General features: G+C 35.4%; 1 protein-coding gene across 1 annotated transcript in view; it reads left to right on the plus strand.

Moving 5' to 3' along the window:
- The window catches only part of LOC592279 (nucleolar protein dao-5), a 54534-nt gene extending 35839 nt beyond the window's left edge, over nt 1-18695 (plus strand). Inside the window, exons 8-18 of the mRNA XM_791811.5 lie at nt 5611-5677; nt 7062-7139; nt 7470-7592; nt 8087-8189; nt 9005-10372; nt 10862-10939; nt 11749-11788; nt 12525-12624; nt 13012-13102; nt 14921-14989; nt 15369-18695. Of these exons, the coding sequence (XP_796904.3) occupies nt 5611-5677; nt 7062-7139; nt 7470-7592; nt 8087-8189; nt 9005-10372; nt 10862-10939; nt 11749-11788; nt 12525-12624; nt 13012-13102; nt 14921-14989; nt 15369-15454 (2203 nt within the window). The 3' untranslated portion in view covers nt 15455-18695. The remainder of the gene's footprint in view (nt 1-5610; nt 5678-7061; nt 7140-7469; nt 7593-8086; nt 8190-9004; nt 10373-10861; nt 10940-11748; nt 11789-12524; nt 12625-13011; nt 13103-14920; nt 14990-15368) is intronic.
- The last annotated feature ends 70 nt before the right edge of the window (nt 18696-18765 follow it).

An 18765-nucleotide genomic window follows, 5' to 3' on the forward strand; every position in this document is an offset into this window, starting at 1 on the left:
GAGTGAGTCTTCTGTTAGATTTCATTCATCAATTTGATTATAAATTATGATGACTTTACAGATTTTTGTTAGCCATTCATTTGTTACAATTATTATGGGATTGACAAAATACAATCAAGCAAGCTGGCAAACAAGGCAAAAACAAGAACACATAAACAGACACACCAACAACAACAACAAAACAGCATCTGTGTAACATACAGTAGGGAATTTCAAAATTATAGTATTGTTATATTTTCAATCATAGTGGCGGTGAAAATAGTAAAGTGTAATTCACTACCATTTTCGTTTGGAATATGTTACATTAAAGATCAAATGACACATTTTACCAGCGTATACATGGCACTCTAGTAGAAACATGATGTATGTAATGATAATAGAATATGACAAGGAATGTCAAACACAATGAAGTTGTCTCTTCAAGATACATCAGTAGCATCTGCCATGGCTCATCGATGCCCCAATTCTAACCCCCTATGATGCTATTAATAACCCATCAGGGCTGAGGAGGGTTTCTATTCTACCCAGTAATCTACCTGTTAGCATTGACCCACACTGCAATCTTGACAGATCGGATCCACAGGTCCCGCCCCAAGTAATGCCTTGAATTACCCGCATCCCCCTTCTATCGTTTTCACGCTTTAGCTGCCTATCAATCTTACTTGCGTGCGCTTGTTGTTTCTCTCTCTCTCTCTCTCTGAATTACCTGTATTCCTCTTTTTTAAATACTATTCAATAGCTTACCCCTCTCTCACTTTGTTTTTTTCATCCACTCTTTTGAAACTCCACTCATATCTGTCCTTCTCCTCCCCCTCTCTCTGCACTCTCTCTTTCTGGTTCTTTAAAAATTACACATCTTTCTCCGTCGTCTTAGCATGGATCTACTACAAATTAGTAGTAGGCCTTTTTCTTTTTGTTCCATAATTTATATTTTGATTAATTCTAATCATGATCCATTCTTTGCCTTTTTAAGTTTTATTGCATTAAACCAACAACGATTTCCATGCGCTTCCTTTTGTTTTCCCCTTTCTTCACTTTATATTTGTGAACCTCGATGTGAGCCTCTGCTTCCTCTTTTGGTCTTCCCTTTCCTTTTTGTTGCTTCCCTCTCTCCTTTCCTCCTAAACATGTTTCATTATTGTCTTTATGACTGTTACCATCAATTAAAGGTGGTGCTTGAGACATTTTTTTCTGATTTTTTTTATAATTTGAAGACTGTATTTCCCTGTTTGCCTGTCTTTGCTTTGGCTAAAGCTATCTGCAAGCTATTATAATAGTGACATATTTTCTATTATAGATTACTTGTTATGCTTTTGAACCCCCCCCCCCCCCCCCTCTTCTCCTTGATTCCTTATTTTTTTAGTCCAAATTCTCTTGCAATCTGGTTATCTTGGATTATTGCCAACCAATTGTTTTAACACCATATATTGTGCTGCCAAAGAAACATGATATGCAGTTTGATATAATATCTGGCACTTTCATGCAGTTATGATTTATGAATCTCATTCTATTCATGAGTTATGAATAGATTTGATAGAGCTGACAGGGTCACATGCAGGCTCTCATTGACATTTCCAGAGAATGCTCCCTAGCCTCTCTTCCTGAATACTTTGAATTCTATTATGGAAAACCTTCTTGGAACCCAGATGTACTAATGTATATATTTCTGACTTGTATTCAGAGATCAAAATGCCACATCAATTCATTGTTGCAAATGTCTAGTCCTGTCAAGCTCTGTCAATGTTATTGGCAACCATATATGGTATTTTGAAGTGTTACATAAACTCATACTTGTTTAAAAAGAACCATGACCCATGTTATATAAATTTTTTATAATGTCATTCAATTTTTCACCATTCCATTGAACATCTACACCCCCCCCCCCCCCCCGAAAAAAACAAACAAACAAACAAACAAACAACAAAACTAAAAAAACTGCAAGAACATGACCATGATACATTATAATGCAAATGAAATATTATAATGTTAAAATATTATAATGTTAAAATATTACAATTGATTTTAGCAGGCCTTAGTACACTGATTAAATTTTTCCAATAAAAAGTTAAATAAAATGTTTAGAATTCACATTTATATATTTTATTTGCTTGGTATCATGCAACAATACAAGGCAGTATTCAATGAAGCAATCAACTTTATTTGTATCTGATGATATTAGGTGAATCATTCAAAATTTCAATATGTTGTGTTTTCATTATTTCAATTATAATCATATTTTGTTACAAACTCAACAAGTTCACACTATATATTTTTAGATGTCGCCCCTATGTCGTTTGGTGCTAATTTTAGCCAGCACGTCGGGGAGATTGAGTCAGTTGACTGACGTCTGACAATGAGCTGAGTCACGTTGAAATGACTCCATGGATTGAGCGAAGGGGGGCTTTTGTTTTGGTGGGATATATATGAGATTATGTCATACTGCCTGTCTCTGATTCAATACAATTGCACATAACTCCCAGTGTTCTACTTTTTTGTGTAAATCTCGACGTCGTTGTATTGCGGAGGTTAGGTGTTGTTCGGGGGATAAGAATGTGTCAGCTGAAGACCCTCAAGTTAGACTCTTTCCTGTATTAACAGACGTTGTTCATTGTAAAGCTATTTTGGATTATCCCAATTGAGCATTGTTCAATTGAAAAGGAAGTTTCTATTGACAATACAGTTGGGAGACCTTTGTAGACAGCAAAGAAACATGTGATGTATTCATCAGAGTATATGTACATTCATGATGTTGGAGATGATGCATAAAACCTAGAAAAGATAAATTACCCCTCATGTTAATTGTTATGAAAACATTTTCTGTTTTTGTATAACACAGCGACTAATTGGAGACTAATTTGTTGCACTCGTCAATAATTCCACCTCACTGTAAATGGATTTTGAGTCCTGAATATATAACATAGTGTCTGTCTGTTTGTTAGTTTGTTATTTGCTTTTCTTTTCTTTTCTTGTTCCAGCTCACCCCCCCCCCCCCTTTCCTTTATCCTGGCATTATTTTGGCTTCATGTGACTAAAATATCAACCCGGTCTGAGAACTTTAGTGTGACTTGACATACAATAAATCATAGCTGAGGCTGCGACATACTTCAGAAAGGAAATAGCAATGCATTCAATGTTAAATATCTGTCATTTGATAGCTGCAATAGTGCGTCATCTCAGGCTAGCAAAACACAAATTGTTATTCATCATCGGAATAGATTCAGATCACCCACATTTTTAACATCATCAGTCGGGCATTGGAACTCTCAAGGAGGAGCATTTCTTTGAATATTGTAAATTCTTTCACGTCATCATTCGAGAAGTGAATGCTATTTTCCTTCCCATATACCGGTACCACTCCCAACTCCTATGAAACAGGATAGGCTTGACAGCATAATGACTTTGTGGTTCTTAACATTGTATTGTCCATCATTCCCATTTAGCATATTGTGACTTGACTGAAAATAAATCATAGATTCGGCTCCAAAGTACTTGTGGCAATGCATTCAATGTTAAATACCTGTCATTCGATAGCTGAAAGAAGTTGTCATCACAAGCTAGGCTAGCAAAACACAATTTGTTATTCAATTTCAGAATACATTTGTAATTTTGTATGGCTTTTCATGAGTCGTATTTCATTGTGTTTGACAATAACATATTTCACTCTGAGCAATTAGGATTGTTTAAGTGTCCTTAGCCTTTGTTGTTTTGGGGTCTCCATTTCCTGATTTTAGTCAGGTGTGTTAGCTAGGGTTACAACATTATCCGGTAGGCATTTTAACGTTGGATCGTATCATTCAAGTAAAATGCAAGTGATTAAAATCTGGAATGCTCATATCCACTCTTGAGTCTTGACATGAGTCAGTGAAGTAGTGAGGCACAACACATCTTATGACCACAAGTAATAACATCTGTAGAAGGAAGAAAGGCTTTTATTCACAGATTTATTTCCTTCAGGCTCTGAACAGTTAATATTTCAGTTGTCATATGGCATGTCTACTGATCAACACATTTCATATTGACACTGTAGTCTAACAGCATGGTGTAAGGATGTTCAAAATCCAATCAAAACATAACACTCATTTTCTGACATTCATTTACAGGCGACAGAACTCTATTATGAATATAATAGGAAACGCATCCGATTTTTTCCTTTTTAATATTAAGCACTCAAAATGCTGTTGCTATAACAAGTGAATATTGCTAGATACGAAGGGGAGAGATCATTGACTGAGTGTCCTCCTAGCCTCCGGCTACTTCACCATGATCGCCATCGTCTCTCTCCATCGTCTGCCTCGAGGCATCCATGACTAATACTTGACAACCATGCCATCATCACCGAGGTAATTGCACTCGGTGTGGTGCTTAATCTGGCGCGTGTTCGACAATGCGTCTCCATCCCTGAGATCAAGCCAATTAAGAGGCGAAACGCCGTGCCCCTGAGCCCGCATCATGTAGCATCCCTCTGAGCATCAAGTCTCTAGTACTGGGGCTATTTTCTGCTTGATAGATTCAGATGGTTTGATACTCTTTTTTCCTTCACATGCCGAAAGGTAATTTTCGGCCATCGGATTTGTAGATGAAAGTCAAAATAGCCCCTAAACAGCCTAGACTTTTGAAGCTTTCTTTAATCTGTAGAAGAGCATCTATTCCATGAATCATGAAATCTAGGGTGTAATCTTCGAGACAGGAAGATAGAAATCATTATAAATTATGATATACACCATAATTGGTCTCTGATGCATGATATGTATTATAATGTATTAATTAATGATACGTTATCAATGGAAATAACTTACTCATTTGCTAAGTGAATAGGTATTCTGTGTCTTTTTCCATTCAATTTGTGTTTCTGTTGTACTTTCGTCACTTACCACAATGCGCAATTAGTGTGAACTTCCTCATAAAAACAACTGAATTAATCTCTGTACAGATTTACATACATGCATGTATCATTCACAATAGATGTTGGTGATGTGCAATGAAATCTCCTACTGCATGAATTGACTTCTGTTGATACCTATTTCAGTTTCACTTGAGTTGCAAGCCCAACTCTCTCATACATCAGCTTTCTACATGCACGTTCCTTGTTTATGTATTTGTTAAGTTTGATCAGCCAACGCACTATGCTGGCCTGATTAATGATAAATGCATGAATTTACACTGATGAACGACTCCAATGGTGTTTTTCAAATACAATCATGTATGCTGTGGGACTAGAAACAGTTATAAAAACAGTTTCACTTTATCAGCTTATATACTTGCATTAAATGTAAGTTGATGGCAAAATTGACTAAAGTCTTATGTTTAGTTGGTTTTGCTAGAGACTTAGAAATCAGTTTTCATTATTTATGTCTGGGTATACTATATATTCTATCTTCATCTAAGTAGAAGCTCCTCAAACTGTTTAGCTGTAAACATTTTGCAGGAATACAAGTGATTGAACAAAATAATACGCTAGCATTTTCCTCCCTTCCCTTTCCCCTTCTCAGCTTTCCATATCACCCCCTTTAAAGTCCTTAGCCATATAGTTTTTTTTATTGATTGAATCCATTTTTAAAGATTTCCATTTTCCCCAATTTTATTCTCTCTCCCTTCTTGCTATTTTGGCAGTGCTGGTTGTGGAAGAACAGGAACAATATGCGTCATAGATTACGTCAGGAATGCTCTTCAATTAGAGGTATGTTTACGTCAAGAATGCTTTGTTTGAGACCAAGTTCAATAGAAAAAAAATCTTTACTTCTGAATTTTTCAGCTGTCACAGCCTTCATCTGTGGTTAATCTGTGACCCGAACTAGACTTTCATGACGTAATCAATTTTGGTATTGCGATCAAAAGTTTAACTCTCAAATATGTATCACAAATAAACAAAGTAAAGTTATGCATGAGCGTGATCATGCATTCCAATTAATAATCCAAAAGCCCAAGGCAGATTTATCTGTAAATGTGGTTTAAGACCTTTTATCAAAGTCATATTGAAACCAGCGTCTAAAGTTGGTTATCAATCATGAGAATTGAACACATGAGTCCAAAGTCCAAATGAATGAATTAATGCAATCAATTATAATGTAACTTACATGCTATTTGCCAATCCGCATTTGTGTTTAAGCTGTATTCAAAGGTGGTATCCAGGTCGTTGAACAGTAACAAAGTTGCAATAATGTCGTCTAAAGATTCAGTGTACTAAGAAAACTATAATCAGTTTAGTAATGGGAAACTTCTGCTCGGTTTTAATAAGAATATCAAGAGCCCTGTTCATAATATTGTACAAATGATTCCAGAAATTAATTAGAGGACATATAGGGAATTTATAGCACTTCACATTCACTACCCTTATGCTACTTTCTCATGAAATAATATCTTGACAATATAAGTGTTGCCTTGTAATGTCAAAACCAATATTCTCTAGTGTGATTTATTTGCATCTAGTAGGTGCCATGTACATAATTTGAAAAGCCCTCTTGATACAAAATTAGATGGAATTCTGAGACATGTTAAGATTTACAAAGCATTTTATTGGAATTTAAGGAGACTAATGTTAGTTTTTATAGAGCTGATGGTGATGTTTTGCTGTTGCCCAAACCTTATTATCAATTTCCTATCATAAAGATCATGGCTAGGCACTATTAGCAAGAAAGAAGAAAGAAAGAAGATTGAAGATTTCTTTTCGTGCGTCATTATGCAAAAGCCTGTTTTGACAGATGGATGTTAGTGAACTCTATTTTGTCAAATCTAGCTGAAATGCTAAGATTTGCATCTATAGGCATTTCTTTGAAGTAGTCTTAATGTTTTTATAGATCTGGGCTTTTGTTGCATGAATCTTTTGATTAATTGCTATTTCTTTCCTTAAAGATCATAGGCTCTAATAATAGCAATGTCATTGTGGTAAACCATATTTTGTCAGATGAATGTTTAATATTGAACTTAAGATTTGTCAATATTCAGCTCAAAGCCCCCCCCCCCCCCCTCCCCCTTCCCCTGATGATGATTTGTGATGGAAATATTGTGTTTATTCCTATATACTTAATATTTTCAATCCATTTTTTTTCTTTCTAATTCTACAGAAAATTGACCAGAATTTCAGTCTGTATGATATCATTGTGGAGATGAGGAAACAGAGACATGCCATTGTGCAGACAAGGGTAATCAATTGGAAATTTTTAGATGTGAATTATATATAATTATGATCAATTGAGAGTGGAGAAAATCAAGCTATATCGATTAGCAGTTTGTGGGTTTTTGTTGTTAGTAGGTTTCCAGCAAACTGCTAGATAAAGTTTATCATCCAGTCTATTTACCTTTTAGAATATGTCTCAGAGTAATATCTCTGATCAGTCCATGTAAATTATGCCATCATTTGAATAAAAACGTACATATGTAAATGGAAATTAATAAATAACAAATAACGAATGTTTGTCTGTAATAGAACACGATTATTCACATGTACTGTTTTGTTTGTTTTATTATCTTAGAATCAATATGAGTTGGTGCACAGAGCAGTGGTTGACATGTTTCAGGCTCATCTAGGCATCAAACCTGAGGATTATGGTCACAACTATGAAAATGTTCAACTCAAGCATGAACACTTTGAGCAGGTAAGTTAACATGAATATAATCCTAAAATCTAAATTTATTTATTTATTTCTGATATTTATACAGGGTGGCACATATCACCAATTTGGTGGTCTTCCATGAGGCCCTGTTTGGTAAGAAAAAAACAAATAACAGCAAAAATTGTATACATACTCTCAATAAAGATTTCAATGTACACTTAACTTGAAACATATTACTTTTTCAAATCAAATATTTAATCATATTCTGCCATCTAGGGTATTCCTAAATCTATGCAGACTAATAATTTCATTAATAATCCACAAATAGTCTCACAATGTTAATGGATTGATAAACAGTCAAACCTGTCTATAGCGACCCCCAAGGGAAACACAGAAAGTGGTCTTTGTAGACAGGTGGTCACTAAGGCAGTTTTTACTGTATATGCAATAGTGTAAATGATGATGATGATGATTTAAGATACACATGAAGATAAAGAAAAATGCTATGAAGATCTCTTCTCTACATCTTGTTTCAGCCGAGAATGCCACCCAAGGTACCTGGGCAGAGTGGAGCAGCAGCAGACAAGAGAGACTCCTCAAGTCATAATTACGTCAACTGCAATGTGACACCCAAAGGAGGTACACTCATTCATTTTTTGCTGTTAACCCATTGCTTACTGGAACCTGGTGGTCCCTGTGTTAAGTCTATGGGAATTAGATAATTCAGTAGTCAACGGATTAATAGCGAACCGTATTCATAGTTAAAAATCATCACAGATATAATGAGGTTCGGAGGAACATAGGGAACATGGTCTCCTTGTACCTCCGTCTATGTTCTAACCATTTATTCCTTGTATAAATGAAGATGCTTGTAAAATAATCAAGTTTGGATCTGTATTTTTACTTCTGTTGTTACATGGATGTCCATGCTACAGTGAACCAGTGTAGTTTGGCTAGGTTATCACCATGTGGGGTCTTCCAGTTGTAATTTCTATTTGTAAGAGCTGACCAGGGGTTCAACATATGTTTTTATTCCTATTATTTGTCTTCACTTTGAAGATAAATAACTATATAACAAAGAACTAAATTACAGTTAACAACTAAGTTATTCATAACCTTTGTAAATATGATGTTTGTCGTGTTTTTCTTAACTCAAGAATGAAAGGTGGACTGGTTGAATCAGGGCCTTTGTTGAATACTTTTAGATGTAAGCTTTAATACATGTATGTCCTATTTACAAGAAGCAAACATTGTGAAAAATCAATTTTAAACATAATAAGGGTATGAATAATTTAGTTGTTAAATGTATATATCTATGCCTAGAATGAAGAAAATTAAAAAATTAAGTTTTGTACAATGTGTTCAGTACAGTTCTGAATAACAATTGTAATTCTCAAAGTGAAGATCAGTTTATGATTTTTTTCTTCTTCTTCTTTCTTGTGTAACATCTATAGTGTCCGTAGATTCACCAGAGCTACCAATGCCTAAATTACCCTCCGGACCACCTAAATCCTCAAGAGGTTCTGACAGCCCAGATGGTTCCATTTATGCCAACTGTGATGTTGGTGCTACATCAGGAGACTCTGGCAAGCCATCAAAAGATGCTTCCCATCCTAGTAGTAGCAAGCAAACTTCACAGGCAAAGCCTCGTCCTAGCCCTGATGACCGCTTCAAGAGCAACTTCAAGGCAACACTGTCAGCGTTTAAGGATATTGAGTTCGATGTTGGAGGAACCCAGACGACACCATCATCACCAACTCCCACTTCTGTGGTCCTAACCAAACCCAAGCCAGGTCAGGCTGTGAAACCTGGTGCTCATGCTAAACCACATATAGCAGGGAAGCCCAAGACCAAACCAAGCCCACCAGTCAAACCCAGCTCGGTGGATGTTAATGCTAAACCTGTATCAGAGAAAACCGGGAACGGGGAGTTTTTCAAAGCGATTGCCACAAGACAAAATTCCAATCCAGCTACAAGGTCAACACCTGCTAAGGATGTCTCTCATTCAGCAGCTAAGAACACTGACAAGAAGGAAGCGCTCAGACTACCCATCAAGCCAACAAGGAATCTAGAAAAGAGTAAATCAGAAGGAGATAGGGGAATGGTTTCCCCTGGAGTACGGCAAGGCCCTATTAAACCTGGCTTTAACAAAGGGATTTCTAAAGATCGCCCATCACAACCCCCACCTAAACCACCTGCCAGTGCTAAACCCCCTTTACAAAGAGCCAATGGTGAAGACAGGACCAGTGTCAAGGGTAGACACGACTATGAAGAAGTACACATAAGTCCTCCACATGATAAGGTCAAGGACACTACAGAGTTACCAAGCAGTAAGAACTTTAGGGGTTCACCCACTCAGCAGATGGACTCTTTTGATGCCAAGGATAGTGGCATCATAAGGAGAAAGACAGAATCGCTTCGAAAGCTCTCTAGCGGCTCGGTCCAATCCTCCGGGTCTGACAGCAGATCCTCTCGTAAGAACTCTGATGAGTATGCTTACGTACAGCAGCCAACGAGCAACATTGATAAGCTGTTAAAGAGTGAAGAAGGTGCAGCGAGTCCAAAGGCGGCATCGGCCATGTACTCTGAGGCATACTCTGAAGTCTCCAGCTCCCCCAACAAGTCTGGACAGAGAATGTCTGCTTCTTCCAAAGAGTACAGCTATGTGGATACCAGTAAGATTGTAGCACCGGAGAAACCCAAGCGGGGGGAGAGTGTCTCTGGTGGAAATGGAGATGCAGCTTATGATCTGGTAGGAATACCCAGTCATGATGGTACCTTTGATTCCTTCATGGATACAGACAGCACATACTCAGCAACAGGTATGGAATCAAGAGTCACTGTGAGATAACATTTGCTCCTACGACAATTTCGCCAGGATATATTTTGGCTAAGGAAAATGATGAGGGTTTGAGTTACCATTGGTTTTAAGAATAGTTTAGGGTCAGGGTTAGGTTTAGGTAAATTTGATCCAGGGTTGAAGTAAGGAATTTGGTCAGGGTTAATAATCGATCATAGAGCAACTGTTGCCGTAGCACAACCAGATTCATATCTTGACTAGACCAGTTCACAAAATATTCACACACTCACAAGAAACAAAGAAGTGGTTGTACGAACCTGGCAAAGAATTGTAGTGTTTTTTTCCTTGATGGAAAGTTTGGTCCGTTCCAGAGAAAATGTGCGGCTCTTATTTTGATTTTTCTTGACATTTCCTGACGTTGATTGTGTTATCTCAGAAAATCTCAATGTATAAGTCTTGAGACCTCTTTGTATCATTTTGCTGAGATGTGATTCTATTTTTGTTTTTCCAGGAGAGAGCTTAGATGACATGGGGAGTGACATTCCTGTGCTACCAGCTAGGACTGCACAGTCTTATCAACTAGTAGATGGTGAGTGGAGGAAGAACGAATGTGAACGAGATAAAGTGAGGAAGTTTGAATTACCTGTCACAAGAATTTAATCTAAATTGTGATGAGACATATCAGAGTTGGGGTTCAATGTATAACTTTAAAGAAGGAAATTTAAGGAATAAACTGTACTAATCATAAAGTGTGGCATATGGTCTTTAAAAAATAACTGATCTGGTGGTCTAAGACTGCACATGTATACCAAGAAAAGTCCACTCCCCGATGACTCAAGCCACACGGTCATGTATATTTCCCCCACGTCCTCAACCCGGTGACTTAAGCTCATGCACGCCAGCTATTCTCCACTCCTGACGACGGATAGTCAACCTGTTTGAAACGTCGAGCCACTCCCGCCACTCATCCTCTCCAAGCGCTGTAGTTCTCCTTAGAACTATAAGCTAAGAAAGATAACCAACAGTCTTTTTCAAGACTACACCAACAGTCCTTTTCAGGACTACACACTCTCAAGAAAGATTACCGAGAGTCCTTTTCAGGACTCCTCAATCCTCCCTCTCTCTCACATGGTGCACCCGCAAGCCTACTGTATAAGAAAAGTTCATATGACATTATTTACTTTAAACAATACTGATGCATCTCTGTTGGTTATACCCAAGTCTGTTTTACCCCAACAAGTCTATTCTTAACCCAAATACAGGAGAAAAACAAGGGGGAAAAACAGATATAGAGAAAGAAAGACAGTCTTGTGGTGCTCCTGAATTGCTTTTTTCAAAAGTGCTGATCAATAATAAGAAAGTGCAAGTTTCATGATTTTATTTTTGCTTTCATTTCAGATGAAGAGAAAGATAAAGATGAGAAGGCGTCAGGAGGAGGGTGAGTGTTACATATCTAATCAAGATACATCTGACCCTGTACACATTGTGCAATGAAAATAAAGCAAGGATTTCAACATTCATGTCTTAAGAAATATCTGTTTAATTTACCTGGTAGCTTATAATTGATTACCATTACCTTTCATGTCTGTACCTTTCCTATTGCACTTTTGTATATATTCATCATGTATTTCATCTTTTGCACAAGCTGCGCCTTGAGCATTTGACTGTCAAGTAGATTTGGCGCCTTATAAATCTTATGTATTATTATGTTGCTTATTGTTTAAAAAAATCTGTAATGGATTGGATAATTCTATCTACCTAGATTGTTATGTGAAAATATATAATTTGTATGATTTAGATAATAATAATCATAAAAGTTCAGATTTGTCTTGAATTTGTGACAGATTATTAGGTACATATTTGCTTACAATACCGAGTTTAAACTTGTATAGTAGAAATTTAGTGCTATAGAGGAATGTCAAAGATAGCAATGCAATCTTTTTACCGGTAAGCATATGATTTATAGTTTCCAAAAATGTACAGCCTATGTCTTTAAAAGTTAATAGGCATGTTCTGTTGTGTTTTCAATGTTTACAGCATCATTAAAAACTACTAACACTTATCTGCTAAATACTTTTCAACATTCCTACCTGCAATTACCATGTCGCTTTTCACGATCGCATTGGAATTTTGATCACATTTTTGTGATGTTCTGTGTTGCCTTTTCCTTACAGTAAGAGAAACAAAATAAAGGCCCGACTTGCCAACTCAAGAGATATCATTGGTGAGAAACAAGGCAAGATAGTCAACAATACCAAAGGACTCTTCAAAAGAGTAAGTCAATATTCAAGTGGTTTGAAACCTATAAATTATGCCCACTTACATTCACGACACGGTTTTAGTACTATTAAGGTTTTAGACCATAATGACTTAGAAGTGTTTCTTCTGTTTGAATTGTGCATATAATGTTTTTAGATTTCAGGCAAAATGTTTTCTGTAGTGTTTCGCAAGAGAAATGGCCTTTTTCAAATACCGTATACATGTGGGATTTGACTTGTGCTTTGTCATATGGATGTAGAAAACAGCATACCACTTTTTTTGATTTTTCAATATATTTACAGTGATATGATAAGAAATTATGTCATTCACATTGTGTACCCCAAATCAAATGCTTCATTTTCTTTTTTTGATATTATCACATTTGATGTCTTTACCCTCTAGATTGGAGTGGCCTTGAAACCAGAGACGAGTCACATGGCTCCATGCCCTGAACCGGATACAGCTAAACCATCGAATATCAATGATTTATTAGGTATGGATTATGTCTCGTTTTTAACTTTAAAGAGTGACACACAAATTCATCACATTTCAATTTTGTGAGAAATTTTTTCACATATAGTAGTTTTGTTTTCATTTTTCATCCTGACATAACCTTAATCCTTTTTTTCTATTTTCTAACATTTAAAGTGTCACCAAGTTCATGAATGCCTATCACAAACAAGATTTAACAAATTAACTCTTTAAGTACATTCCTTTATGTAATATCACAATTTTTAAGTCCCTTGTGAGTTTCAAGAAGAAACACAAAGCTTTCTGTGTCAAAAGTATTGAAAACTAGATGAAGATTTAGACAGCTTGTAACGGCATACTACACCAAAAGATTACCGGTCCATTTTGATGTCTCCACTGCCAAAGGTGGTGCACAAGGAATTATGTTTTCGGGTTGTCTGTCTGTTCAGTTTTTCATTAGCGCGATAACTCAAAACCATTGAGCGGATTCAAACCAAACTTAGATCCTGTATGTATGAGCATGCAAGGGTGAACTGCTTACATTTCGGGTTGAAGAGGTTAAAGGTCACATGCTCAACAAAGTGTTAATAACTGCCATAAAATATATTTTTACCGCAATAACTTGAAAAGCATTAAAGCAATTCAAACCAAACTTTGTAGAAGTATAAATGAGCATACAAGGATGAACTGATTCAATTTTTGGGTGGAAAATGCGAAAGGTCACAGGGTCATAACAGTATTGAAAAATAACAGAAAAAATCTTGTTGCTGCGATAACTTGAAAGTATTGAAATAATGCCAACCAATCAATGAATATATAGGCAAAGGCATATAAGAGATACAATCACATTCATCTTGTTTTTCTTATGCTTTTCATTTCATAACTAGACCACTTTTTCATGCTTTTGATATTTCACTCTTATGCTAACCATTATCACTCTACAGTAGCTAGATAATAGTATGTTCAAAGTAACACAAATTTACCCCAGAATGACCATCAGCATATATTATGGTGCACTTAATCAAAAATACCCCAACAGTGAGAATCAGTTATACCTTGGATACCTTGGAAATATACCTTGGAAGTAGACATTTAAAGTTAAAAACTTATTTGCCTCTCATTGACATTTGGATGAAGAATTCGTATTTTGACACATGTTTAGTGGCGCTATACAGCAATTGATGAACATGGACAAGCGAAAGACTCCTCTGGGTCAAATTGATCTTTTCTTGACGACCAAAATTTCAACAAATTGGATTTAAAGCTGTTAAGTGACGTGCTCTCCACAACTACAGAGGAGAGGTTGTTCCATTCATTGATACATCTCTGTGAAAATGATCCATGTCTAAGCTTCGAGTAGACTTTCTTCTTAGCGATCTTGTATCGATGTCCACGTGTTCTATTATCAGTTGGATGGTCAAAGAAGTGTGCTAGATCCAGTTCATCTAGGCCATGCATTAGTTTGTATATCTGTATCATATCTGCTCTACGGCGTCTGTAGGCAAGAGATGGCAAGTTTTAGTCTCTTCTCGTAACTCAAGTGTCGTAGTGTCGTAGTATGTGTATATGGAATATTCCTTTTTTTTTCTTCAAACCATTAGTAGTTTTAACTTAAATATAATTGTAAGTTTTGTCGTGTTTTTTTTTTCCTTTTTAAAAACTATTCAGGATAGCAAAAAATCATGAAAATGCACTAATGATTTTAAAGTTCTTTTTATTTCTCATTCACCACCATATCAACCCACTTCTTCATGTAGTCCAAATTTCATTTTGCTTCAATTTTGCTTTATTGCACAGTTTTTTTTTTGGTTCTCTTCCACAAACATTGCTTTTTTCACAGAGAAAACACTATTAGATTACAAACCTGCTTATAAGGAAGGTCCTGTAAGCTATAAAGACCAAGAAATTGGTGAGTAACTCATTTTTGCATAACTAATACATCAAAGATGATAAAGTGTGTTGGTAAAATCTGAAGGGATCAGAGAATATATTTCCCAAATTTTGCTTAAGAAAGCATGTATTTTTGAGAAATCATGCGTTAAGCATCGATTGTTATGATTCATCTGACATCAATTAATATTTTATTTTGTAGCAAATTCATTTAGTTGTGAATATCTTACAGATGAAATTTAAAAACTTTTAATTCACAGATAAGTTTCTATTTATGTTAATAAATTGTGTAATTAAAGGAGGAAACCTATTTTGTATCTGTATGATAAATTCAAAGAACCACAACTCACTCATGTTGCCTATGTTATTTCCACCCTTCCTTTTTTTTAACCCCTCAGGTTTTCCAAAGCGAGTGGCCAATCCACGGCGCCCAAGGTCTCCTCCCAGTAGCTGGGGGGTGCGGAGCGCTCAGGTCCACTTATGAGCTGCGTCTGCCTGCCTGTCATTCACTCTTGGGGTGATGTGGATACGAAATGAACTCCAGAAGTCGTGCTAGTCATTCTTCAACTTGTCTTTGATAAGTCACCGTTGGTCATTCAAGTGTTAATCTGTCTTTGAAAAGTTTGAACAATAAATTGGGCCAAGGCAAGAAGAACATTGTCGCTTTCCATTTTGCCCCCCAAAAAATGCTAACTTTTTCAGACTTGGTTCTTAAAAATTGGGCAAAGATCTAGAACATCGTTTTGTTGGAGGAAAGGTCTTATTTTTTCAGACTGAAAATTCTTTCATGGAAATCAAATTGTTTGAAGAATATACTCAGATCTTTCATGCATGATTCTAGACAATACATGTTTTTGTTTTCAGATTAAAATGATTAATTCTTAAAACTAAAATGAATAAGGCTGTCATTTTTCAAATTTACATGATATGAAGGTACTCTGATACAAGATTCTTTCTATGTGATCGGGAAACAGGAAACAACTTGATTTGATTTTCTATCAATAAAGAGCAATGTTGCAAAGATGTTAAATGGTAATCCTGTACGGGTGTCTGCAAGGTAATTCAAAGCTCTGTGCTCGTCATTGCACTTTACATGGGGTACACTATAGTGCATTAGGATATGCAATGCTTCCATGATAAGGCTCTCAAACCATCAAGAAGTCTATGCACCAGGTTTCAGTTTACTTCAGCCACGCCTAGAATGACTAATGTTGATTAATGTCTTGTCTACAGACCATCATGCCGAGGTTTGAACTAAGGCCAGTTGATCTATGATCCTGAATCATAACCACTAGGCCAAGACATCTCTACTATCCTTGATATGACAACAAAATACAAAGCAATATGCTAATTTTCCCCATTTTAGAAGAATTTATATAGCCTGTATCCTTTTTCTTCCACAGTTATAATCATCATACTGATGATATAATTTATAATGAACAAATGTTATTGCTTTCTTTCTTCAATGCAAGATATCTTCCAAAATCTGTATTGCTGTTTTAAATCTTTTTTGCGTCAAACTCTTTCTCTCTTTTGTATGAATTTTGTAACAGTGAATTGCTATTATATCTAATTTTCAGATTGTCTTATTGAGTACCAGAATAAAGTATATTCTGTCAGAATAATATATACGGTAATGCACAAACACGAGGCAGAGTCAAAATGAATATATCAAATGTCAAAAGAAATGTTCTTGTTTGATGTCATATCCTGTAAAGTAATAATTTAATCTTTCTAGAGCAGAATTACTGTTACTACCACAATGTCTATATCACAAGAACATTGTATCTTGATAAATGCATTTATTTTTTCTTTCTCAGTTATTATTCTCATATATGCTTACGACTATTTTTTGTTTGTTATGGTGCTGAATCTAATAACATCTGTTAATCACACATTGATATAAGTGCTTTCAAATTTGTATATTTTAGTAATCTATTGTCATTTTTTTATTGAATTAATCATGGACGAATGTTCACAGGTATAAATTATTTGCAGTCTTGATTTCATTATGTTTGTGAGCAGTCCCATCATTATATTAATTAAATGAGCATATATTATCATGTTTTTGTGACATATTTGTTATATATGTATTACACTACAATTTGGGATGGCTGTGCCATGTCGATCTTTTATATTTCACAATGTATTTGAATAACATTGCTGGTCAAGTCATATTTTGTATGAGAACACTATATGTATGTGTGTATTTAAGTATATGAAACTTTCTGTATTAGAAGAGAATATACATGTATGTAAATTACATTTTTATAGAATTTTGTAAGTTTGTAGTTCTGATTTTATGTAATTTGCAAGTAAAGTGTTGGTGTTACATTAATTTTTTCTGTCAATATTCTATCTTTCAATAAAGGGCAATGGAATATTATAGAATTTCAGTGTCATTTGGGTTTCATAAAACTCTTGAGTAACATATTTATAAAGAAATAGAAAGTCCTATACATTCAATAATCTCTATCTCTTCCTGCCCCTACCCAATTCATTCGTAATGCCGTTTCCCATTTTTCTACGTGTAATTATGTGCTTTGAGGTTCAGAATCATAGTTTTGTTTTATGTTAAACCTGGGCCCTGTAACACAAAGAGTTGCAATCCACTGTATCCCCCCCAAAAAAAAAACAAAAAAAAATTGTTAATCTGCTTCAATCAGTTCTAACTTTACATTAAATAGTAACTCAGGATTGACTTATGTAACAGATATACAATACATGGTAATGGTAAGCTACATTGGAGAGGTAATATATTTGTACACTGAATGGATTGTAAGTCGACTGCTGTGTTACAGGGCCCTCGTCCAGGAACTAAACTTGAGGTATACATCTGAATTAATCTTTTCCATTTTTATTTTTTTTTTTTGGGGGGGGGAGGGGTCATCAGGTGGAGATGTAAAAATATGTTGCTACCATGAACTTTTGATTTTAGACTGACTATGCACAGATAATGGCCTATGCAACATCATGGCCGTTTGTTATATATAGATTAGTAATTTTCATTAACTTCTTCTCGTAATGGATGATTACCGGTATATTTGTGTTGGATATGTTCAACCTTATTGTTGACCATGTTCCCTTGCATGAACTACTCTCAATGATACTATTTTCACTTCTATTCCATCTTGATCACAACTCAATCAAATTAGAAAAAATATTAGGTAACAGTACAATCTCAATAATGTTCCTATAATATTGACTATATTATACATATGTAAAGGTGAATGAAACATACCTAACAACTCATTTTAGCAATAGATTAACCGTTTCTAATTGTCTGCAAATTTCAAAATTAGAATATATCCTTTTAGTAATAGTCATCATGCTGCTTACTTTTTTACTCCAAATTATATGTAGTTGTACAGTTCTAATCATGGAGGATTGTTTGATTGTATTTGAAGAAACAAACATATGTATACATGAGGGAATATATAATTAATGAAAATGTACACTTCATATGATGAACACTATATGATACCCGAGTGTAATATACAAACATATTGCTATGTGCTATGTATATTCATGTGGAATTGGGACTGAACGTGAGCAATTTATATTAAATGTACAAGATTTCTTTTTGAAAATGTACAGTTCATTATCTTTTTAATATGTAATGCAATATATCTAATGGAATTGGGGCAGATGATTATGTTGAGATTTTACTTAAAGAGAGATCATGCAAATGCTTTTTTGTGAATGATTAAAGGATATAAAAAGGACATATTGTATTTGCTTGTATTAATTATGAGTGTATTTATACCCTGCATTTCTGCTCTGTAAGTATTATCA

Source organism: Strongylocentrotus purpuratus, unplaced genomic scaffold (assembly GCF_000002235.5).
Source record: "Strongylocentrotus purpuratus isolate Spur 01 unplaced genomic scaffold, Spur_5.0 spur5_scaffold_6, whole genome shotgun sequence".
Classification (NCBI taxonomy): domain Eukaryota; kingdom Metazoa; phylum Echinodermata; class Echinoidea; order Camarodonta; family Strongylocentrotidae; genus Strongylocentrotus; species Strongylocentrotus purpuratus.